General features: G+C 33.9%; 1 protein-coding gene across 4 annotated transcripts in view; it reads left to right on the top strand.

Moving 5' to 3' along the window:
* Positions 1 to 27360, top strand: part of mura (ring finger protein murashka) — a 50448-nt gene that overhangs the window by 14991 nt on the left and 8097 nt on the right. For 3 of the 4 annotated variants that reach the window (XM_029307973.2, XM_029307974.2, XM_029307972.2), the window contains one exon: positions 23469 to 23980. In XM_029307973.2, coding sequence (XP_029163806.1) covers positions 23700 to 23980 — 281 coding nt within the window. In that variant the 5' untranslated portion in view covers positions 23469 to 23699. Of the gene's footprint in view, positions 1 to 3717; positions 4097 to 23468; positions 23981 to 27360 lie in introns of those variants that run through there. The other variant, XM_029307975.2, reaches the window with a different exon arrangement.

The following is a 27360-nucleotide window of genomic DNA, read 5'->3' as shown; positions in this document are numbered from 1 at the left end:
CCAGTAAAAGTACTATTCGAGATAATATCGTTATCTCGTTATCGTAAATATTTCTTATGTCAATATACAAAAAATTAGGGTTAGCCTTTCGAAATCTCTCATACGTTTGTAGAGTGAACAACAAGATTTGAACTCGTAAAAACGTTCAAATAATTTTACTATTAATACATTTACATGTATTATTAGGGCATGCTTTACATGTTTTAATTGCTAATTTTAGAAATTTAAATCACAGACTATTGAACTTGTGAAACGTTCAAATAATTATATCATTTATATATCACACGTGTTTTAATTGCTCTAATAATTACAATTTTATTTTAAATATAGAAGTCTTAATTTTTTTTCTATTTGATAAAAATTCCAAACAAAAGTACTATTCGAGTATCCCGTTATCGTAAATATTTCGTATGTCAATATACAAAATGTTAGGGTTAGCCCCTCGAAATCTCTCACGTTTGTAGAGCGAATCGTGCCGGATCGACGTTTGCGTTTACAAGTTTTGTCCGAAAGTCGGACTCAACAATCATATTCTAAAATAACGAAGCAAATTTGCGTCGTTTAATTTTATTCTACGATGAAGACAGCGTTTCGCTTTATTCCGGATGTTTTTTTTCCGTCACGAACATCCGTACACCGGTGGAATTAAAATATCGAGACTGTACGAATATTTCGCCGTTCGATTTAAATTTTGCTTTTCTAGCTTCCTGGCCCTATTGTTGTTCGGCCATTTTTTTTATTTCCCTCTTTTCGAAATAATTTCGAAAAAATCTCATATATTTGTGTAAAGCTCTTTATATATAGAGAGAATTTTCTCTTGGAATTTACCCTGAAAATCATGATAATCAAGGGACAATATATGGTATTGAAAGAATTTTATGAGTTTTTTTTAATAATATTTACCGTAAAAATTTTAATGTGTACATATAGTCAATTTTATTAAAATCAATCAAATATATTTTATATCTTATTCTAGTATTAGCAGTTATTGTGATATTAACAGTTTTTATTGTGGAAAATATCAGAGAAACTTATATAATAAAATTCGTGACATGAAAATCGTGGGACAATATATGATATTGAAAAAATTTTATAAGCTATAGAATTTTCCGTTAGACTAAAAAATATTAGTTATCATAGCTAAAATTTAGGCTAAAAATTATGATGATTAAATTTCAGGTTGTAATATATATATATATATATATAGGGACAGCTAAATTTAGCTATATAGTGGCTAATTTTTTTCCATGTAATACAATTAAATAACATGCATGAAAATAAAATTTATAATAAAATATAATTGCTATATATACACAGAGAGAATTTTCTCTTAGAATTTACTCTAAAAATCATGATAATCGTGGGACAATATGGTATTGGAAGAATTTTATAAGAGTTTCTCCGATTAATATTGAGCACAATAAATATATTAATATCTACCGCAATGAGATATAAAATATGTTCGATTAATTTTACTATGTACACGTTAACATTTTTATTCGAATTATTTTCAATTTCATAGTAAAAATACTTTTTTCCAAATATATCACAGATCCCAAATATTTTATTACGATTAATATTTTTGTCAAAATGCGAATAGTAGTTTGAGAAAACAATATACTTAATATATGCATAATTTATTTATTGCGGTAAATATTAATCACAAAAACTTATAAAATTCTTTCATTATCATATAATTGTCTCACGATTGTCATGATATTTTTCGGATAAATTCAAGAGAAAATTCCATGTGGAAAAAATTAAGTAAACGTAAAGAAACAATTTTACTGAAATTTATCTACAGCGGCACAAGAATCTAATCTGTCTCGTGGAAACGATAGCGATTTGAAAACGTCGGCTCTTCCGCTCGAATCTTTACGATATCCCGGCGAACGTCGGGCGTCGCGGCGTGTTTACTCGGCTTCTCTTCTTCAGGGCTGTGTCGGCTCGGCTCCCCGGAGCGCTGGTGGACCCGTGTGGGTTGGGTGCGGCCTCTCGACGACTCGGAAGGGAGAAAAGAGGCCCTCCCTGCCCCTTGCTCGCTCGTTAGAATCGTGCGAGAGACGCCGAAGCTCTCTCCTTCGGAATAGGTTCTACTTTTTTGCCCCTTTCTCTCTCTCTCTCTCTCTCTTTTATATTTTCGACGGTTCCCCACGTTACGGCTTCAGGCATCAACACTCCCTCTCGCAAGGTCGCCCCTATCTGCCTTTCCTCTCTGCTACCCTCGACGTTATTAAGCCCTGCGTAGCGTCCAGGGAGATACGTGTATTCGTAGGGACGAAACTCGCTCGTATACGGGATCACGAGAAATATTTCGAGCTTCCATATCGCTCAAATATACGCGATGCATATGTATTTTTCAAGTTTTAGGACTACTAAAATTATCCAGACCCGGGGGAATTTTAGATAATTATATCATTTCGATAACAATTTTCTATGGAATTTTTTTCTATCAACGAGGAAATGATTTAAAAATATTTGTTTTCCAAATTTAATTAGAAAAAAAGTCATTAAACAAAGAACTTTCGTGACTTATTCTATTTTCAACATCGAAACTCTACTCGATGTTAGATAACTTGACAATCCTACAGAAGAAAAATATATTTTACAATTAAACTTATTTCTGTCATTTTTTTTTTGCTTTAATTTACGAGTGCAGTAATTTTGAGTAGTTTCATGATACGATTGAAACAGAGTATCACTTAATATCGGATGATTTTCTGGACACTCTTTACTGAAAATGTCGAGATTGAAAAACATGACATTTATTGACAGATCGATAATAATAATAATTTGCTTCCGTTGTCAATTTGCGATTAATTAACGCGATATGTACGAGATTTATGCAGTTTTGGAAATGTGTTTATAATTGCTTCATTTATGTTATAAAGCAATGGAAATATATATATATATATACATATATTATATATTTGATTATATAATTTATTATATTTATATAAATAATATATACATATTTTATATATATTTATTTTTTTTATGTGCATATATATATATATTTGGATAAGAAAGTACATAGAGTCTGTTCTAATTGTCACGTCGTTAATTTGACTGACGTAATACTCACTTTGCGCATACACGATATTCTACTTTCTAGTAATCTCGTTTCTCTATATTCTCACGACTATCAACTACTAAAATTTGTTCACTGTCATTAAACGTTTCGTCTTAATCCTAGAACCAGCAGCATATTCAATTTAACGACCAAATTTTTGACAAAAGTGATACGTGATCATCTTTATATATGGCACATTGATATTCATGCATAACATAAATAAAATTCAGCACATTAACATTGCAACTTCTTTAGAAATTCTTCTGCGACAGAGCATAACATATCGAATAAATTTTTCCGCGCATTAATTATTATTCTCGTCATTATACATATTCAAGATATTATTTCGAAATTGCGAAAAAAAAATTTAATTTCTTTAGACGTCTATTGTCTTTGTGTCAGTCAAGGACGAATACGAAGTTTCAATCTCGACGGAAAAATTTATTCAACTTTAAGGACACACAGATATATGAGGGAAAAATCGCTCCGAGAGAGTCGAACGTGGCACTTGACGCGATACATCCGCACCTGTGAGATACGTCTTTTCCTCCTCGCTCCCCACCAACATCATCGGTTATGTCCCCCCACTCCGCCGCCGCTCTCCCCCCTCCCGCCGAGCCGCGACGAGTCCCGTGCCTGCTCCGCTCGGTTCAGTTCGTGGTGCGCCGCCGTCGAGTGAAGTGTTGCGTTCTCGCGCGCGCGAGAGAAGACTGTCGTGTCGGTGTCTCGCTCCTCGAAGTCGCGAGTGATGCGCGCGCTATAGAGAGAGAGAAAGAGAGTGTATATCAGCGGGATTGAAGTGTGTATGCGTGCGTGCAAGCGAGTGATTCCTCCGTACGTTTACTAGTCGGTGTGACGTCCTACGTCTGTCTTCTGGGTTCCAATTCTCGTCGTGGCTTCTGCTCTCGTATACACACATACATCCTACATATATATATATATAATATATACAGAGAGACGGAACACGTATACATACACGCAATCCGGAGGCATGACAGCGACGCGGGAGTGTTACCCTATACGGTAGGAATACAAACTATGTACACACACATACATATATACATCGTAATCCTTCTTCTTTACACGCGCGATCACGATCGCGCGGAAGACAATGACGACGCGACGTCGGTGACTAAAGGCGAAGGCTTTACACGGTATCTCGCGAGTGCGTAACCGAGTGAGTCTCTCTCTCTGTGACTCGGGGACGAGAACGACGGCTATGACTTGGCCACAATTGTTTTGTCCGAATCGATACGCCCCTCCGACGTCGGCGGCGACGGCGGTGAGCATTTCGTATGCCGCGGAACGCACGGCGGAAATGGAATTTCGTCGTGTGTGTGTATCCGTGTCCGTGTAAACGTTCCCCTGTATAAACGTGTTCGCGTGTTCCCTTCCCGAAGCCGCGGAGAGAGTCGAAATCTACGTTTCTCCTTCCTTTTTTTTCGTCGCGCGCTCTTGCACATATATATATATATATAAAATTTATTATTTTTTTCGAACTTCTCTCGGGAGTTTTATTTTATTTTAATTTATTTTATCGTCACCGTTGTCGTCATTGTCATTGTCCTAATCGTTTACGTCGATTGTCACCCGAGCGAGTGCCAAGGAGTCTTTTCCTGTTGGCGATGTAGACTCGCAGCTGCTGTAGTTTTACCGATATTGCGCCTCGTATTCGGAGACGAAAACATTTTTGTTTTGACTCGCAACGAAAAAGAGAGTAAATTCTCTCTCCACGTTGTATATATCTACGAATTACTATGAGCGTCTGCAGGATTTTTTTCAGGAGGGGGCATAATTACATTTTCCTTTTTTATTAATTTTTATTTTTTTATATTAAATATACAAATAAATTCTAGTATTTTTGAAAGGAGAGCAAATACTTAATTTTTTTTTACTGATTCCAAGAGAGGGAGGGCAAATGCCCCCTTAATTTTTTTTTACTTTTATTTTTTTATATTAAATATGCAAATAAATTCTAGTATTTTTGAAAAGGGAGCAAATGCTTAATTTTTTTTACTGATTCCAAGGGAGGGGGACAAATGCTCTTCTTTTTGCCCCCCTCTGCGGACGCCCTTGCGAATTACCCTTGTACACTTTTGTCGAGTCTTTTTTGAATTTGGATCGCGATATTAATGTATAAACAGGTAGGGAAAATCGGCGAGTCGAAATTCCGACGTAAAAACACGAGTCGTTATTTACTCGACAGGAGACACGTTTACGAAACACACATCGCGCTTTCCGTATATCTGTAGCATCACGACGATTGAGTCAATTGTCGTCGTGATTAACTCGTGATTTCTAATAATCTTTGGTATCTATAGATACCGATGTACTTGCCAAACTCCCCTTTTTCTCATTAAGATTAATTGCGTCTATGGCACTTAGCCACTCAATCGATACGGAGTGTTCTAGAATTAAACGGAAAATATACAAATATATAATATAGTACTATATTTTGTATATTTTTAATGAATATTTTTTTAGAATAATTTTTTAGAAAATATCGTGTAAATATTTCTGCATTTTTTATTGAAAAATTTTATCTCAAATTTCACATCTTAATTATTCATAATGATTCAATAAGAGAGAGAATTCAAATAAGAGAGATTACATTAGATATATCTTTTTATTTGAATAGACTTTTAATCTCTTCTCAAATAAGACATTCTATATGAATGTGATGTTTCATTATTTGTTTTCTCAAGATCCAAAGTCTATAGGTATATATCGTTTCATTAATAATCTAAATGAGTTTGGAAAGCTAATTCGTGTCTCAATCTTTTTGATAGCAAAAATCGATTACATATAGAATAACGTATCCATTTTTCCCAAATTCTCGGTCACTCTAAACTACAATACAAATATTGCTAAATCCCTGGTGCGATATCGAATGTCGCTTAACGAGGAGACACACACACACCCGCACACACATTCGAAAGAATATTTCGATTTACTATCGAAAAGAGTTTTTCCAATTCGTTCTACGAATGCAAAAGTTAATTTCTTTCACATTGTGTTTTGGATTATCATCGAGTTTTCATCATTTAGACGCGATTCAATAAGAAAATAATACAGTGACGTCACTCGCAGTATTCGAGGATAGCAAACGGATTCTCGTGTCTCGCTTGAACGCGGAAAAAAATTAAACTTGGAAAGGAATATGTTTTTCTGCACGCATATAAACGTATATCTATATACGAGAACTCGCTATCTCGAATGCATTGTATTTTCGCGCATCGCATCTTCATTTAAATCGACGTTGCATTTAAAGTACTGTTGCATTGTCCGATGAAATATTTACGTCTTGGCGACACAGCAAATGTCATCGGTGACTCTTTAGAGCCTTTATCTTTGCATTTCCTTTTCCTCGTAATCAATCCCTGAGCCTTCTTAAACTTGCAGAATATATAATACGTCTTTTGATTGCCGGGTAATCTCTGCGCGAAATACTTGCATACATTTATACTAAAATGTTGACTCGCGAATGCGCGTTTAGTTTTATCGCGCGAGAAATCAAATGATATTTTGCATTGAAATATTGTGACACCATTTTTGCGCGCACCGTTTAATCCCCGAATATATTTAAAGCAGGAACGATTATAATGAAAGGGCAAGTACAATCGAAAAAGGCGATATAAATATAATAAATAAAAAACCGATAAAAATGTAATAATCATCATGAAAATATAAAAATATCAATGTGAGAGAAATTAATACAATAAACATGTTTATTCTTAATGTATAATAATGACGTGAACTATACATTCTCAACGCGAATACGTTGCTTCTTTAAAATGTCATTGAAAAATTGGTCGCGATTATAAGTATAAAAAAATATTTCATATAATTGTAAAAAAATGGACATACATATACATAATAATTATACTTATTCACACGACGTGTATTAAAGATAACTAGGATCTATGAGAAAAGTTTCGAGACGCATAAACATCATGTAAATGCTTTCAACGTGAACCATCAGTGCAAAAGGGGAATGAGGATTGTCTTCGAGGTCCGACATTGAAATTGAACGTGCGTAATGTATATTCAGCTAGATTCGCGACTCGACGTTCTTGAACGCTTTAATGTTCCTCGTTTATGCACGATAAATAAATAGAATAAGTGAGTCGGTTATACGATCGGAACTTTCCTGATGTTCGTTCATGCAAACATTCGTCATTCACATTCTGTATTATCACGTCTATGTATTAATATCTAAATTTTCCATACCGTCGTTATATAGGTTTAAGAGACTATGACAAATTTAAGAAATCTATATATATATATATATATATATGATTGCGAACTAAACGAAAATTGATTCAACACACGTAGAATATTTTCATGAAGATTCTCGAGTCATGTCTGACGTATTGATTTTCCGTTTCTTCTTCCGATTTTATCTATATCAGTCTAGTTTGAATCTAATTTTAGCAAAAATCTATGCTATTTTAATTAGTATTAATTTTGATAGCATTATTATATATTTATTTTTCTGCATGCATATTCACGCATATTTATTTTTAATTAAAATTACGTGGAAGGTAAACTACATTTTCAATACAAAATACATTCTTTATTTAAAATTAACATCATTGAAAAATTCGTGCCCCTATTATAATTTAATAAATATCTCTATTTTATAATGTTAAATTGGGGTAATTTAGACTATATAAAAAATGAACGCACATATAATTAATTTGTAATTATACATAATGTATCACATAATAATTAATTAGAAATTACATTAACATGTAATTCGAATATCGAATAAAATTGGAGTAGTCTCGAACATTTTGTAACTTTAAAGTGATGTACGGTCACGTTATAAGTATGTGTGTGTGTGTGCTCCTTGTGTTTTCTCTCGAAACGTGTATTCTCTTTCGGTCTGTTCCCCGGTTTACTCTTTCTCCCAAAGCTATATAGTCGATTCATGGTGCGCCCATCCGGCCATCCACCCAGAGAAATACGATATCGACGCGATAAACAATGTTTCTTTCTTCTTTTCCTGAACGCATCGTAGCGTTATCACACCCACAATCCCGAAACTTACGACTGTACTTTTGTTTTTCGCGGTGCTCCAGTTTCGTTCTTTCGCTTTTCGCTCCACCACGGAGCTAAAGGAAACTGAACGCTTTCGGAGTTCTTTGTGTGATTTCAAACGAAAAAAATACAACTTCTCGGCATGTACGTTTGATACAGATATACGAATCAGAAAGTCAATCTTTTCATTGTATGATAAATTGGTGATGTTGGTGTTACCAATTTTTACATATAAAAAATGTAAGAAAATGATTTCTTTCTCGTAATTAAAATGAACTTTGAAACATAATAATAATTATTATATATCTAAATAAATTATTGCTGTAAAATTTATTTTTATTTACAAACGACAGCTTTTTAAAGAATCAGGCTCTTTGCGTGCTTTCTATATACATATAGAAAAACATTTTTACATATATATACCTATATAAATATATTTAAATATATTATTATATATAAATATATATGTTATTATATATTATTGCATACCTATGCAGATCTATATTGCAATCTTGTATTCTACACTGAAAAAAATATTTATGTAAAATTACATGATTAAGGTTTTTTTCCGACCCAGCATAATCATGCAATATTGATACTTACATGAAAGATTACAGATTGTATGTTATTTTATATGAAATATATTCTTACATATTTTCAGGATTAAAAATATTTTACTGAACATGTAATTACACATAGGAAATGTTAGGAATGTATAAATGCTATAAAATAATGTTATAAATAAAATAGATAAATACTTATAAAATAAAATCTTAATAAAGTAAAAATAGTAAATTTAAAATTATATATGATTTTTGCATAAAAATAGTAATTTTACCTATATTTTACATGTATTTTTACATTAATATGTATTTTCACTTTAAAACAAATGAAATGGAAAAAATTACAGTAATAAGCATTTACGCTAAATACTCGTCGCAATACGTTGCTAATATCGTAATTAACTTGGGACAAAGGATAAAGTTTGTTCGAAGAACGTTACCGATATTATCTGTTGACGTTGCGATTATCTTAGCAATACATGATATCATATATATATTTGAAGCTCCCCTCTTTTTTTGAATAAATAATAAATTTATTCTGACCTAAGACACTCAAGATGTTGCATATTTACGAGTGCGATGGCTAACCGCATTTATTATGATGCGATCAAACATTGCGATACGTCGTCTTTCTGTAAACTTCGAACTAAAGAAACGTCAAAAATTTGTTTTTACATATGAAAATATTTGCTTTTTATAATTTAAAATTTATAAAAATTTTTTTTCGTGATTTATAAAATCTCAATGTTTCTATGCTCGTTGACTGCCTCTCTTGAAAATTGTACATTTAATATTCTCGAGAAAATAACGGCGAATAAAAACGGTAAAAACGTTTATATGCGGAAAGAAACTTAAGGTACAAAAATTCCGGTAAAAAATGGATTAATAAGAGCCAGAAAGTATATAGGCGCGACAGACTTATCTTAAAATCGCCTTCATTCGATTTGAACGTTTGTAGTTTTTTATATCGCTGAGGTCATGACGCGTTTTTCCCTTCTTGTTCTTTCCATCTCATCTTTGATCGTTTGGGAGACATTGAAGATGTAGAAATGAAGGTCAAGCTATATGAATTTTCTTTTGTCAATTGACAGTTGTAAATTATCAATTTGACAAACTACTAAAGATGGTTCAAAGGAAGAATCATTCAAGTCAAATAAAGAAAATTTAAAGAATGTTATAGGCGTAACAAAATATGCATATTTTGTACGCTTGGTTCTTGTTAACTCATTTTATACCTAACTTTTTATACTCATCTTATATGTCAAAGTTTTTTTGTTTTGTTATTAAATTTAAGGTAGTTATTTAACAATATATAAATATAAAATAGTATTTACGCAAGTTAATTCGCAGGAACATTTAAATTTGATAGCTAGCTCTCTTAATGTGCCTATTTAAAAAAATATGAAATTTTATTATATCCGCATATAACATTTTATTACTAATGAAAACATTTATTATTTAAAATCTATTATTAATGAGAAAAAAATTATTCATTGAGTGAAAATAAAAGTTTGAAACATATTTAGTAGTATTTAAATAATATTTTTAAATAGATATTTTATTATTTAAGAATATAAACTGTTAGTTTTTTAAATCTGTTTTTTATTATATTCGCAAATCATATTAATAATGCTATTTACATATAAATAATATAAATTTTTTTATTTCACGCAGATTTATATATATTTAATTTCATTATTTGTTTGAATTATTATTCGCATTCACGTGTAAATTAAGTTGGAAAAAATTGAGAAAAAATATCGAAGAAATTAATTTTTCACTTAAACTACCTTAAGCCCGACCGGGGACGGTTCGTGCTTCGACCTCGGAACGTGCAAGCTGGTCGAGAATATTGTATGTGCCACAGACACGGCATATGTTCATGAAGGTCTTATAGTAGCGAGAGAGCAGGTGGTGATCGAGAGGGAGGACAGGTCTCTTTTTCTCTCTCTCTTTCTCAGGGTTTTTTCAGGAAGTCACCTATCGTCGTGCTATATACCTCGACCGGTGCATATGTTCCATAATAGCCATGTTATACCATGGATGAAGCCTCGGATCAGGAATTTGTGACGAATAATACTATGGATCCTTCTTTTCCAAAGACTCATGTCTTATTTCTTTGTATAGCTGAAAGATACAGGTAGAGATCACGTGAAAAACGTAAAGAAGCGCATTTTTGTTCATTGTCGAGAGCAATAATCCCTCGTTTTCAATTTCGATAGGAATTTTAATGTTATTATACTTTCCAACTTGCATCTTTCAATGATGATGAAATATTATTACATTATTATCTTGAAGAGAGCCTGATTTTCTTAACGAAATTAGCATCATCGATGGTTTGTTAATAAAAATAAATTTTGTAAGAGCAAAATTATTATAGAATTTTTTATTTTAAAATTAAAATCTATTTCTTACTTTCAAGTAGATAGTCTATATTTCATCGCTTTCCAAGTGGATGAAATAATATAGAAACAACACACGAACCTAAAAGTAGTCGACAATTGTAACTGATTGAAATATTGCGTCAATAGAATATTCTGAAAAGCACATCGATAGACGAACACACGCACAAAGTAGGTGAATACGCGCGTATCTAAATCTTTCATACAATCTGTCGTTCTAGAATAGCATTCTTCTCCCCGCAGATTGAAGATGCGATACGGAAATTTGTTCTCCATTTGTTGCCCTCGGCTCGTGAATACCCGCGAATCATAGCGCGATTCGCTCGAGAAAGCATGCCTTGCACACGTGTTCTCGCAGTCGACGTGGACGAGCGACGCAATTCCACCAGCTTGCGTAGTCTAGCCTCCTAGCACAATCGCGGAACGCGTCGTAATTGTTGAGCACTTTCGCTCTCGCGAAACAACGTCGTGGAGAGAAGCCGCGTTAATATCGTGGCTGCAAAACCCGGGAAAGCTCTCGGCCGATTCGCACGCGTGTTAGGAAAATCGAGAGAGTTGATGGTTTTACACAAATACCATCTTACTCCGAAATGGACGACGATTCTCGCCGAAGGCGTTCTCTCTCCTTTAGGATATGACTAAATTGAAAAATTACTAAATTAATACATATTTAGTTCAATACTGCCAAATGAATCATTTATTTGAAACAAATTCATATTTATTTGTTTTGAAAAGGATTTTCTTATATCAAATAAATATATTTTTCATGTCAAATAAATATTATTAGTTTCAAATAAATGATTCATTTAGCAGTATTGAAATTAATACTTATTTGAATTAAATAAAATTTTTTTAGTGTGATACACGAAAAAAAAAAATTAGTCACTATATAGCTAAATTTTAGCTATCTATATTACAATTTGAAATTTAATTCATGCCTAGATTTTAACTATGGTAACTAATATTTTTTATAGCTGTAGTTAAACGGAGAATCTATAGCTAAAAAATATTAGCTATTATACACGGAGAGAATTTTCTCTTTGAATTTACTCTGAAAATCATGGTAAGATGGTAGGTACTTTGATTAATATTATATCTTATTGCGATAGGAAATTAATATTTTTTATTGTGATAAAATATTAATCAGAGAAACTCTTATAAAATTCTTTTAATATCATATTGTCCCATGGTTTTATATTAATATCTTATTGTCATGGTTTTCAGGGTAAATTCTAAGAGAAAGTGCTTTTTGTGTAGCTAAAATTTAATAGGCATGACGACTAAATTTTATGTGCAATATTTTTGTGAGTCTTGCATTGTGAAAAGACGTTTTCCGAATTAGCAGAATTTTTCATGGAAAATCGCTTTTCAAGTAATAAATTTGGATGAACAATGTTTTTTGTTACACAGAATCTGATAAAACTTTCTTTCACTCTCTATAATATTTTCTATTTTAGGGAATGCCTACAATATTTAACTAGTATTTATCAATGAGAGGTACTTTATTGCATTCTGCTAGGTCATCTGATTTTTCGCTATTTGAAGCTCTCTTTGTTTGAAAAGTTTCTTTGTATCTAAAGTACGATAACGAATCGCGATACATCTCTGGTGTATAAAGGATTTTTACCATGCTAAACAACCGTGCTAATTTTTGACATTTTAAATGAAGAAAAAAGACATATGTAAGGATATAACAGAAAGGATATTTTCTCAATTTATTTTTTAACAAAAAAAAATGTGTAAAACAGTTGTAATTGAATATATAGGATATAAATTCAATCGGAATGCAAGATTGAGCAACAACATAAGAGATTGAATATAATAAACGTGAAATATATATAAATAATCTCTTTATAGATTGAAACGAAATATATACATTTCTTATATAATTTAGATAGTGTGATATATCAACAATTCTTGGCATCAAAAGTTATAATACTCCTCTCCCGAATTCGCGAAGAAACGAATCCCGCGACTGATTGCATCGCGAGATGCTGCGCTTCTTCCAATTTCCCCGAAGTAGAAATATCAAACAACTCATTTGATGACAACAGGATAAAGTTAAAGACACACATGTTCGTGTGCGCACGATTCATCCCGATCTTTCGAGATTCTAACTCTGAAAATCTAGTTATCCGTCTCTTCGGCATCCGGAGGAACTCTTTCCCGAAGGAAATCGTTCCAATCATGCGTTCAAAAGACGAAAAGAGTCATTTTTTCACTCGAACATTCAAGTTACGCGCAATCAGTCAGATCGAATAGGTGAATAAATCGAGCTGAAAAGATTATCTTATATTTTCGCTGTCATCGATATAAAATGCTTTAAAATTTCGGAAAAATTTAATTGTTCGGATTAGAGTTGAACGTACACTGTAAAAAAAATATGTAATATATTACACAAAAATATGTAAAATTACATAAATAAGAAATGTAAAATTACACGATAAATAATAAAATTGTTTATCTTTTCATTATTTATCATGTAATTTTACATTTATTATTTATGTAATTTTACATATTTTTTTACAGTGTAGTTAAACGGAGAATTCTATGATAAAACTTAGACATAATGACTAAATTTCAGGTGTTATTAAAATTTTATACTACACTGAAAAAAAAGTTATTTAATTATTCAAATAAATATTTATTTCGATACTCTTTTATACATCATTTATTTGAAACAAATAATATTGATTCGCCGTGAAAAAATATTTATTTGATACAAGAAATCCTTTTTCAAAACAGCTAAATATTTATTCGTTTAAAATAATTGTGTAATTGGAACTATTTGAATAAATATTTCTTTGAATTCAATACAGTTTTTTTTCAGTGTATGGTGACTAATTTTTTTCGTGTTAGATTAGGAAAGATGCGTAATTTTCTTGCGTCAATATCGAGGTGACACATTCAAATCTCAATTATATTTCTATATTTAAAAATAAAAATTCCCAATATGCAGTGTTATTCTTACATCGCGTATGGGACATTTAAAATAACGATTCGATCGATCGGCGAAATTTCCGCACAATTCTAAATTTCGACGAAGGAAACGGGCGCGATATTTTCGCGACAACCACTTTCGCAAAGCGAAGCCATTCGGTGCTATACGTGCAAATTTCTTAGTCAGCTTAGTCGTGACTAAGAAGCCGCAATCTTTCCGAGTGGGGACTCGGTAGTAGTTCGCTTCGAATAACGTGTGCGAGGCTCGAGCTGTACGTTATTCGTTCGATATAATCGGAGAACGGAGTTTCCCGGTATTTTTACGTGCGGCACTATAGGGACTTCTCGTGCGGTTATATTTTGCAGGGATCCAGAGTTTATAACTGCAAACCCCTGTGCGAATTGCGCGTCGTGCGGATGGTTCCGTTCAGTCACAATCGCCCGCGTCAATATCGCTATTAATTAATTAAACGTATAGTCTACGTATAGTCTATATATATGGCGCTCGAGCCGGAGCTTGTACAACTTTTATTTTAGATCTATGCGATAGATATACATGTACACGGGATCACAAACGTCTCTTTCATTTTCCACGAGCTTTTTGAATTTTAGAGCGACTCTATATCTCTATCTTTATACTTTTAAAGTTCGAGGTACGAAGATACTTGCTCTTTAATTATTGCAAAAGTGCGTGCGTTGAATCGATCGCTATATTTTTGAAGAATCTTATGGATAATCACGATTGAAAGGAAATATTAAATCGTATATATCGTATATTAATCGTGATTAAGCAAAATTATTTGAAAAATAAAAATTAAAAGTCGACCTCGCGTTCTATGCGCGGTTCTCGTTAAGATCTAAAATAATTAATGTATGCATGCACGTAATATAATATTTTCTAGTTGAAATAATGTGTAATGAGTCGTGATTAAGTTGCATCGTAATGTATATAGTAAACAGTAATAATTTTCGCATTACATATATATTTTTAAAGATTTATACAACTATGTATATACAATTTATTTATATTTATATTATTCTCTCGTAGATAAATGAATAAATATACAAAAATATTATATATACATATATGTAATATATGACTAAATCATTGACTATTACAACATTGATAAAAATGAATAAACAAGCTATGAAAGCATTATTATTCAAGTATTATAAGCGTGCGCTTGAAAAAAAAAAACAAATATTTTATCTCAACAGTTTTGTCATAATGCTTCACATTTGTTCTAATTATATTTTTTCAACTAGAAAAATATAATATAAAAATACGAGCACAAGCGCACGAGTGTTATTCTGGATTTCTAAAATCTAGAAATTGCGGCAAGCAGCTAGCTATGAGATGGCTCTAAACTCGCGTTTAGAGATTCGTTATCTCACTTGGCAACATTCATGTATTTCTCTTTAATTAAAGATGGAAAGTTTAACGCGCGCGCGCGCGTTCGGAACGGAAAGTAGAAAAACTGATGCGACGAAGGAAACGTGAAATCGGTAATTGGATCACTATCCCTCGGAGAAGTGCAAAGTGGGCCTCTTTCTCCCTCTCTTTGGCATCGCTTTTCTCGTTTCTTCTCTCTCTCTCTCTTTCCTTCCATTCTCCCTTCTCCTCGAGCTCTCTCGAGGTGCCAGCCAGTTTCGTGATACGAAGAGGTTTGGATCGATAGAGAGTGAGCTCCTTCGAGCCCTCTCCTTCGGCCTGGCGATTCCTGGAGGATTCGGGAGGAGAGGAGAGACCGAAAACTGGCGCTGTGTTATACCTACATATGCCTTCGACGAACCACCAGGCCCCAGACTTCCGGCCCGGGCCCGGCCCCCGGGGACCAACGACCTTTGTTCCTTTCTTGAGGGCTCGATATTTCGAGTGGACGACGAAGGTTCGACTGTGAGACCGACTCGAGACGGCCAAAAGCCGCCAGCTGTGCGCCGGAAAATTGAAAACGCAGCAGCTGCGCTCTCTCGAGAAACGCACCGCGCTATTTCGAAGGAGATTCGATGGATTTCAAGCCGATAGAATGTTACACGAATGGGACACGCGTATTATAGAGAATCCGTGCCGAAATAGTTGGCGAGCACGCACGGCTGCCTGTTAGGATTGTGACACGATGAAATATGAGTATAACATATGAATCGCGGATTGGAGTAACGCGGAATAAATAGAGAAGAGAGATGAAAATATGTAAGGCACTCCTTCTCTTTCAATTCTCGAGCGTAATTTTTATTTTTTTCATTAAATTTAAGATTTTTTCCCTGCGTGATTTACACAGAATTTTCTCTTAGAATTTAAATCCACTGAAAATCATGGTATTGTGGGACAATATTGGAAGAATTTTATGAGTTTCTCTCCGATTAATATTTGCCACAATAAAATATTAAATATATGTATTCGATTAATTTTAATAAAATTTATTATGTACATATTAATATTTTTTACTGTGGTAAATGTTAATCAGAGAAACTCTTATAAAATTCTTCCAATACTATGAATGATTTTCAAGATAAATTCTCAGAGAAAATTTTCTTTGTGTACAATTTATATTTTCTCTTTCTTTCTTTCTCGAATGATATATAAATATATATTATATAAACCGCACAGAGAAGAATCTTAAATTTATTTAGAAGGAAGGGTCAAAATATTACACTTCTCAGAATGTATGCGTGTTTTATATTTCTTCTTTTTATTTATTATATAATATATAAATTAATCTTCTCATAAAAAAAACTCTTTTTATAAAATCAAATTTTCCCAAGTTGATTTTTTAATAAGAAGAGTTTGGAAAAAAAAAAAAAAAAAAAAAAATTGATATTAATTTACAGTTAATAAGAGATTCAGTGGCTGGATTTCTATTATAATATTACCATTTAATATTTGCTTCTTTATCATGTCCTTTCGATTGGCTATTTCGAAAAAGGGCAAAAAAAAACGACACTTCACGTTCTGAAGCGATATTTTCTATATACACATATTCGGGATTTACACGAAAATGGGAATGGTGTATTCAACGCAAAAGCGGAAGAGTGCTCTAAATCAGACCGGGGCCCCTCTCTCTCTCTCGCTTCGAATCAGGCTGCAGAAACGCGTCTCGCGTTGCTTTCCGTGAGCAAAATTCGATCCGCGGCGGAGTTCGTCGTTGCACGAAACCTAACGATAATCCGAACCGCACACACGCGGTTTGACTTAGACGACTCTTCTTTGGCTTCCTCCGAACTCAATTTTTGCTTTTCTCTCTTTCTCTCTCATTCCAAGGGAGAGGGAGAGAGAGAGAGAATTGCTGCTGCCGCCACCGCGAGAGGAGTTTAAAGGTAAACGGGTTTCTCTTTCTCTCTCTTTCCCTCTCGTCTCGCTCGTGCAGACACGCTGTACCACATCAGGAGGCTGGGCCTCGCTCTCGACTCTCGCTGCGCCGGCCTGTGTATACACATATGCCGGCACGAAACGAAACGCCACGCATGTCGAGGCAAACGGTGCCCTGCCCTATGTATGCATATACATATATATTCGCCGCTTCAAAATTTCACGAGCGCGACGTGAGGAGTCCGGAACCCCGAGGATGTTGTCGACGAAATAGTACCAACAAGAAAAGGGCTAATCTTCTCCTTAACTTCGAAATATGCGCTGGCAGAATCGATTTTTTTTAGAGCGAATTCGATTGGATATGCACTAGGGTGCACTGATTGTGAGTGCATATACAGGTTCATCACAAGTTTATAATGGCAAACGTAATTAAGAAAGGAAATAATTATATAATAGTAAGAGCTATTATTGTTGTTCAATATATGTGAATAATGATAATAATAGCTCTTACTATCAATTATTTTATTTTTTTAATTACTTATGTCATTAGAAAATTGTGATAACCTTTACATGCACTAGTGCATCCAACCGAATTTGCTATTAGTCGCCTTCTTTAGATTTTTAACTTTGGAGAGACGAATATATGATCCGATTAAAAATATTTATGTCGTGGGCTGTAACTCTCTTTAAAGTCCCTGTATAAATAGACGGAAACGCATATATAACACAATATAGTTATTTCTGTGTCTGTATGCGCCAGTCATACGCACAAATGGCAAACATCGATAGACATGAAAAAAAAAGAAAAATACGAGGTTTGATCGGTTTTTTCCACCCCGATAAATTTTTACTCTCATTGCGAGGGTTGAATATTTATCACGATTTGTCGCGAACAACTGATTTCATAGTTTGACAGATCCGCTTGCAGAACCACACGCAACATGCGTATTATATTTTCTTTTTATCAATATGTATATTTTTTACGAATCTCGTTTACGCCACGGCATAAACGCGAGTTTTCGAAATGTCATTTTTATTTTTCTCGACAATCTAAGAAAATTATTTTTACTGCCGCATCTTTAGAATGTTAAAAATAAAGCACAGAGAGAATTTTTTTTCTTAGAATTTACTCTGAAAATCACGGTAATTGTGGAACAGTATAGTATTGGAAGAATTTTATAAAAGTTTCTCTGATTAAAAATATTTATCACAATAAAAAATATTAATATGTATATAATAAAATTAATCAATTATATTTTTCATCTTATTGCTGTAGATATTAATATTTTTTGTTAATATTATCATGATTTTCAGGATTATTTCTAAGAAAAAATTCTCTGAGAGAATCATTTTTGGCGTATAAAAGTTTCTCTGATTAAAAATATTTATCACAATAAAAAATATTAATATATGCATATAGTAAAATGAATAAAATGTATTTTATAATTATTGCGGTATAGATATTAATATTTTTTATTAATATCAGTACCATATTGTCCCACGATTACCATGATTTTCCGTGTAAATTCTAAGGAAAAATTCTCTGTGAGAATCATTTTTCGCGTATAAAATCTTCTGTCTATTTCCCTTTAAACACGAACAATAATGGGGATATAACACTGAAAAAGACAATATTATGCGAGTACAATAGAAGAGAGAGAAAGAGAGAAAGACGGATGTGAATTTTCTTCGCTGGCCATCTATGTACCTACACGTATCCTCATTGTTTCTCGCATCATATTTATTCCGAGGCATTTACACTGGCTTTGTCTCTTTAAAGATCAAGTCCCCCTTTATACCTTTCTCTCTCTTTCTATCTTTATCTTTTCAACAATCGACTTGTTTAATCGCATATACTGTTGTCAACATCGGGCGAGCTATAACACGAAAGAGGAGAGCCGCCTAAAAATATACGGCGACCTTACGGTTATCTCGTCGGGGTCCGCAGACATTTTTTTCCCAAACGCACACGGATCCACGCTCGAAAGCGGAGAGAAGAAGAAGAAGGCCGGGCCTGGAGCAACGGGGTCTGGATATTCCGGTTCACTTAATCGTTTCCTCGGACCTGCGTCGCGTTGGTCGGCTGCGGTGGGATTCTCTGGGCCCAAAAAGGCCCAAAAATCGGCAGCGGCGCTCAGCCATGAGAGACGATCTCAGGAAAGATGCACGCTGCGCCGAACAATGCGAACAATGCCAAGTATTGTCTTCTTTTTCACGACCGCGTATTATTTTGTTGAAATTTTTTTAAATCCATCAGGATAATGTTTTCGCCAAGTATGCTTTACATTTATTGTTTCTTCTATGCTATGTCGAATTGAAGAGATTCGAGAAAGTCGGAAATCGAGTTTTAGTTAAACAAGAAGGGCAATAAGGTTCTCTAAGCTATACGATCGGAAAATTGAAAGATTTTCGAGATTTAGGTATATAGATTTTAGTGAAAATCATAGAAAAAATTAGCCACTATGATGAGCTAAATTTTAGCTGTCCCTATATTAGAACTTGAAATTTAGCTACGATGATAAATCATATTTTTTAGCTATAGTTTAAAGAAAAATTCTAAAAAATATTAATTATCATAGCTGAAATTTAGGTATGATAACTAAATTTTATGTAATATAGAGACAGCAACAATTTAGCTGTGGTAGCTAATTTTTTTTCGTGAACGTGCGACTATAGAAAATCTTTGACCGATACAAATCGATTTAGTAGTAGGGCGTAAATATGACGCAAGAAATGGTCAGATATATGAAAATTCGATGCGCAGGAAATCGCGTCGCGTAACTAATAAATCAGAGTCGGTAATTTTCGTTTTATTATCTGCTGGCGCAATCTCCTCGGAGACTAATAATAAGTTTCAACAACGATTATTTAGCAAAGGTAAAACGACTTGTGTCACTTTGCGGTACAATAAAATCGATTGTTGAATCGGTGTTTTAATTGTTTTACTATATGTATTCTGATTCACATATTTCACGATACGTACAAGTGTACACTGAAAAGAAATTCTTAACTTGACTACACAGTTTAACTATTCTGTTAATTAAACATATAAAAATATTTAAAGTAATATAACATTAAGTCTAACAAAACATTTATATAATATTTGACTTAAATATTAATATATGTTCAATTAACAAAATAGTAATTTAGTCAAGTCAACAAATTTTTGTTTGGCGTTTAAACAAATTATCGCATTTAAATGCCATAAAGAGTAATCTATTTTCAATCATTCATAAATAGAAACTTTAGGATTTTAATGATTTTTTTTCAAATGTTTTTCACAAATGTGAAAAAATAGCAGTTCGAAGGGCCATTTGAACGAACAGCACTTTAACGACTTTGCAGGTACAAAACAGTATAAAGGCGTCACGTGTTTATGGCCGACTATGGACCTTTAAACTGTTGAACTTAAAAATATGTCGCTTTTCATTGTTACGTTAGAATAAATGCGTCGCATTACTGTCGAAATTACGGCGCTCAATTATTCGCGCCGATATTCGTATCGAACGTATTTCCGATCACAAGAGTCGTTTATCTCATCCCTCCCTCTCTCTCATCTCCTCTTATACCTTCTCTTTGTTCCGATAGCCGTGTCTGACCGACGCCCTCGCACGATTATGTAAAGTGCATCCTCTTGTGCATGAATATTTCCTTTTTTGCTTACGTAGATTAGATTAGAATTAGCATTTACGTCTCTCTCGTTTTTGTGCACCTTTTACCGAATGCCGAAAATTTTCCTCCAATTTATTTTCACGTGCTTTCGGCCTATTGTCGGCTATTTGCATATTCGTAATTGTATTTTTGTCTTCTTATTGCACTAGCAAAATGATTGTACATATATATAAAGTGATTTATTATATTGTGTGAAGATTGTAATTGTCGATGAAGCACATTTCGCATTTTTCTATACGATTTTCCTCTCTTGTGCTTTGTGCTTTTTGTTATCGAAACCGAGTGCTTAAATTAATGTGTTTGTGTGCTTTGCGCATGTCGAAAAGGAACGCTTTTAAATATTCAGATTATCCGTCAATTTTCAGAAATTATTACATTTCACTCTTACTTACTGCGTTTTCACAAAGGAAATTGGAAAACATGAAGTTGCGCTGACATGTGGGGAAACTTAAAAATTCTTCAATCAACTTTTCATCGTCGGAAACTGTTGACATTTCTATAATTTCATTATAATAACTTGTACAAAAATAATTAATAACACAAACTGTAGTACTTGCTCTATTTTAATCTTTATTTTTTATTTAGTTCGATCGTACATAAAGTTTAAAAATGTACCATCATCTGGTCGATTATATGAATAGAGCATTAAAATTTTTATTATACATATATAATTTATAGTATTGATATAATTAATACTTTAGCATTTTAGCATTTAGCTAACAATATTATTAGCATGCAGGTAATTATCTGTAGATGAAAATCAATAAATTAAATTCTTGGCTAAAAATATATTTTCTGATCTACTGTAAGGCTTCACATATTAATATATTTATTGTAGAGAACTATTGATTAGTTGTTATAAATGACAAGAATTTTTTATTGCCTTTAATTACATTTTTACATTATTTGAGTCTGTTATTTAAACACATCGTAGTGATTAGTTTGTGCGTTTGTTAAATAAAAAATTATACTTAAAATGTTCACCTATATCCAGTAAAAAGAGAAATAGAACAAGTACAAAGTGACAAAAAGAAAATGACAAACATCCATAATTGTCTTCGAGACCTCTTATAATCTGACAAAATTAAATCAACAATCTATACTTTATTATTAATTAAAACGATCAAACGATTCGTCGAAATTGCTTTGTGAAAAATCGTTACTTGTCAAAGTGCCCTACATGTGCTGTTCAAGTTTCATGAATTTTCAGATTCCCTTGTTGCAGTTTACACAAAGTACTGATTTATAAAGAGGACGTTGTTATTTGTGTTCGCTTATTAGATAGAAATCACATCATTATTTTGTTTAAAGCAGTCAATCGCATCGAAAAATGGATCCGCGAGCGCTGTTTATGACAAACGCAACATTTCCGGAAATTAGCGATGTAAATATTACGTGACTTTGCAAACGTTTTCCAATCGGTTTATTAAATATACGATTTATATAGCCGCTCCTTTTCACGAAATGCCTTACTGTCGAGATCCAGTGTTGGTAAAAATACGATCTGTGACTGCAAATGTATAGCTTTAATCTCTTTTTAAAATAAAATATCTGCTTTAATGTGTGACATGTTTATTACGAACAATTGCAGAATTAATTGTAATAATAATCGTTAGTAATTAAATACCTCGATTGAAAAAAAAAATGTTTTAGTAATATTACATAAAGATCTCTAATTTCGAGTTTATTACTTTTGAAAAAGAACAAAAATTCCACAAATTTACATAAAAGTATCTTAATTCACGAATTATGTAGATTCAAGTTTGTATCTAGATTCAAACGTAGTTATCAAAAAGTATCATGTACGATCTCATTATGCAGAAAATATATGTGTATTTTAACAACACTGGTTACGAGCTAAAGGACGAGCGAGGGAAAATTGAAGATTCTGTACAGAGACGATTAGGACGTGTTTAGTCGTGTAAAAAGTCATATCCAGATATCGCGGATATCGCGGACAAATTTATCGCGTCGAGGAACGTATCCGATTTGGCCATCAATTAATTTATTCGAGATTGACACATTTATGACGCATTTAAAATCGTACATTTGAATAAAAACGTGTACCCGTTTTATATATCTTCAATCAAGTCTATCTCTAAATTGACATTTCTCGGTTCTGCGAGATCTATTTTCGAGAACTCGATATTTTCAATAAAGACGGAGAGGAAAACTTGATGAAATTCAGCGGCGCGCAAAACAGAAAATAAAAGAGTATTTTTTTCTTTCGAAAAATCTAGATATACGATAAACGAGTTTCCATGGCAAAAAAGATATCTCGATATCGTGCACGCGTATCGATACTTGGCAGCGCTCGCGCTGCTTCGGGGGCCAGCTCGGACGTTCCTTCAGCGCGTCTCGAAATGTCAAGTAGCGAGGGAGAGAGAGACCGAGAGAGAAAGAGCGAGATTTGTCACATCCGTCCAACCTGCCCCGGCTAGGTAACATCGTTTAAATACCCTCGCCAGGTACCTCCTCGGCGACCTAACGTCGATCGATCGGCTCGGCGAGCGATCCTACGAGAGACGGGGACATCCGGAGACAGCTGGCACGATCAAGGAATTAACAGGAGGATCCTCGAGAAAGGGAAAAATACCACCACTGGATGAGAGAGACCAGAGGGAAGCTAGAGAAGGGCGAGAGAGTGCGAGAGGGAGGAAATCCTCCGGAGCCAGCGGAGGGCGAAAACGAAGGGAAGAATGAACGGTCCCGGGAGTCATCAGCATCGCGGCTTGGGCATGCAGGGTCGTTATAGAGCCGTGATGTCCAATGGCGCCTCGTCGGGTCCGCACGTGCGCGCCCCATCGCTGCCAGCCCACCCTCGGAACGGCGGATGGCATCCTCAGCATCAGCATCAGCAGCAGCAACCGCCGCCGACGCCGCAGCAGCAACAGCAGCAGCAGCAGCAACATCCCCAGCAATACGCTGCCGGCAACAAGGAATACCCGTATCGGCAATGCCCGCCACGATATCACAATGGGTATACAACCACGTCCCACGCAACGCCACCGGGGTTGTCCCTCGCAGCTTGCACTCCCGCTTCTACGTCGTACACGCATGTGCACGCCGTAGAGCGGCTCCGAGGACAGGGACCCAGGCGACGATGCTCTCTTCGCGCTGCGAAATACTCTCTGAACATTTTGCAAATTATTCCGAGATTCGTTTCTATTTTCTAGTTTTTAATTCATGTTTTCGTCGCGTATATGGGGATGTTTTTGAATTTTGATCTGAAATATTCCCCTGGTGAATATTGGATATATGTTTTATATTTTTGTCGGCACTTTTATCATTATATATATATATATATATATACACATAGAGAGAGAGGAAGAGTGCTCGACGAATATTTTGTCGATCAATGTAATTATCAAAATACGACGAGCATGTGTACTTATATATGTTTGCAGTTTACAAATTGAGCTTTGGCGCAACTGTTGACAATTATTACTCTTTAGAAAGTCGCACGGTAAAATAATGCGTGTTTCTTTAAAGCAGATCTGCCATTAAATATTTTAAATTTAAAGCGATTTGTATATGATAGAGAACTGTTTAATTTCCTTTTTAAAAGTACAAACGAATGAAAAATCGCTCAGATCAAACTGACTCGACTTAGTTAGTGTTTTACGATGAGAGCTTCAATATGTAGTAGAGTGACGCTTGAATGTATTTTTCTTATTCGACATGTGTACGAAATTGCGAACATAATGGTTCGTGCTTTTAAATGTCTTCTCGCTAGAGAAAAATTATATAGTATGTTGCATCATTATTCGAAATATTATCTATACGTGTGTCCTCGCCTGGGTGCCTTCCGGTTTAACTTTTTAGCCTGAATATGCATATGTTTTTGAATAAAATTGTTGCGCGATGTGACAGACGACTTTTAATAACATTTTTTTCAAAAATTTATTTTTACAAAAGTTTTTGCAATGAATTTATAACGAAAAACTCACACATATACATACAAACACATATGATTGTCGATTTAATCAATATAGGCTTACTTAGGGTGTCTCAAGTAACATTTTCTTTTATTTGTTATAATACTTTTATCATTTTACATTTTTGAAGTAGATAGTTTTTTTTATAAAATTTAAATGCTAATTTAAAATTTCAAAGCGCGAGTAAAAATTAAAAAATAGAATTAAAATTGAAGAAGGATTTTATTATTCGTATAATTTATATGCATACCTCAATTAATTTGTGAAAGTCGATTATAAATCGAAAACCTTTTTTTAAAATATTCCTGATAGAGCAAAATTGCTAATAGAAAATGAATTTTTGGGACACCCTTCTCGCACACGGAAAGTCCGGTGTAAATAAAATCGTTTATTCGGTACACGCGCTTAGGAAAAACGCTCGATCTCCATCGCTCACAAAGTCGACACGCGTTTCATTAACGGGTTGGATCGCAAGCTTCTTTTTTTCGCGCGACAAAAATTCTCGTTCCCATTATTTATCCGCGCATTTGTGCGTCAAACGTCAGTATAAGACTCGGCGAAAGTTATATCTTATTATACGATTATACGTTTATATATAAAATATTGTGCGTTTAGGCTAGGCGGACAAAACTATGCGTGCATTTAATTTTTGGAGAGAAGTCGCCACATATTAATTGCGCGATTCATTAATCGATATGACAATCAACGACGGGTTGCAACGATGCACTTTATTTCCGCATTTGGGCCTTTCTCAAGAGAGCTCGGCCTCGTTTATCCGTTCACCAATTAAATCAAGTTTTTTTTATTGATTTTCCTTCTCTTCTCGCGTGCAATTTTTATGTCTGTCTCTCTTTTGTGTGTGTCTTGCTGGATTTTTTTCTTTCTTTCTGTTTTTCTCTTTAGGTATGTGACTTATACTCTTGCCGCACGTGTGTAAACTTTTGCAGCCTTCGAACGTTCAATTAGAGTTTCTCGTTGAATCTCTTTTGTTGCAAGGATGTCTCGTGAGATATTACTATTTTTAATTCCAATGGCAGAGAGTTAATTTTTTTCTTAAATATAGAATAATTAGGTGAATAATAAAGTTCCATTTACACTGTAAATATTTGCAATAGCATGGTAATTCGAAGATATAAGTTGAAAATTCTTGATTTTAATCGAGGAAAATTCCAGTCTAAGTTTGTCGAAAAATCTGTCATCGAAGTTAAAGGCTGAGTATTTCGGGACATCCTGTCTGCAGATATATGCAGTTTGTCGCCAACTATTCGTGATCCTCTTGAATGACAGACTCTGTGCCAAGTAAAGTGGAGGGGAGAAAGAGATCGTAAAAGAAAAAAAGAAATTTAATTTACTCCCATAAATAGAAATATCATGAACGAAAATTGGAACGAGGAAATATGTACGTATCTTTTTGATTCGCGGCACGAGTTTTCATGCAACTGCATCGTCGCAGCACATTTGCATCTCCTCGCCTCGCCTCGAAATGTCGAAACGATACTCTCTCGCCGGCGGTTATCGTTTCCCAATAAAAAGAAAAGCATCGCTCAATGCTACAGTCTCTTCTTAAACGCGATTCCCCGCTCTTATTCTCTCGCATAGCATCATCGGAGGAAGTTCTCGACCCCGCATGCAAACACACATTGCAACTTGCATGTAAAAGAATATTGAAAAATGGCTCATGCGTTCGACTTTTGAAATTACGTGTGTCAAGCTCTGCCTCTATACATATATACATAAATTCATGTTTTGTAAATAGTACACACGCTGTACAACTCAACACGTGTCTCGTCATGATTGTGTCATTTTCCAAGAGACGCAATAACTCTTTTTCTCTGTCTGCTGAAAGATTGTACCAGTAACTTTTACATTTATATAGAATGAACTGCAAACATCTCTGCGAGGATAAAAATTCATGCCCCACTTTGAGATAGAATCCTTTAACATTTTATCTTATTTTTATTATAGATTGAGTAATAATTGATCATTTAATTATTCGTTGACTTAATTTTAAATAAAAATCTATTTCTCTTTCCAGAAATATTATATATAAGATATATTGCAATAAAATTTCAATAAATATAATTTAATTCGCGATTTTATAATTGGGACAAGATCCATAAATTGTGTCGCATTTTTAGATATTAGATGACTCTGAAACTCACATGTTTTAATGCATATTGTTTGTGCAATGAGCAGACGTTAGTGTAATCTTGTACCATCCTATACGATATATCTCGCCAGCATTGACGCATGACATGGACATCTTTGAAAGTCGTTAATTAATAAGCTCGGCCAATTGGCTCTAACTGGCCATCGGGAATGTACAGAGTGTTTTATAAAACGCGCACACTTCAATATTTCAATCTTGTTGAATTTTTTTCCGTCTTATATATTTATATGTTTCTTAATTCTAGTGTTATCT

Source organism: Nylanderia fulva, unplaced genomic scaffold, assembly GCF_048542155.1.
Source record: "Nylanderia fulva isolate GAGA-0341 unplaced genomic scaffold, ASM4854215v1 Scaffold12, whole genome shotgun sequence".
Classification (NCBI taxonomy): domain Eukaryota; kingdom Metazoa; phylum Arthropoda; class Insecta; order Hymenoptera; family Formicidae; genus Nylanderia; species Nylanderia fulva.
This window is presented reverse-complemented; position numbering and strand designations above follow the sequence as displayed.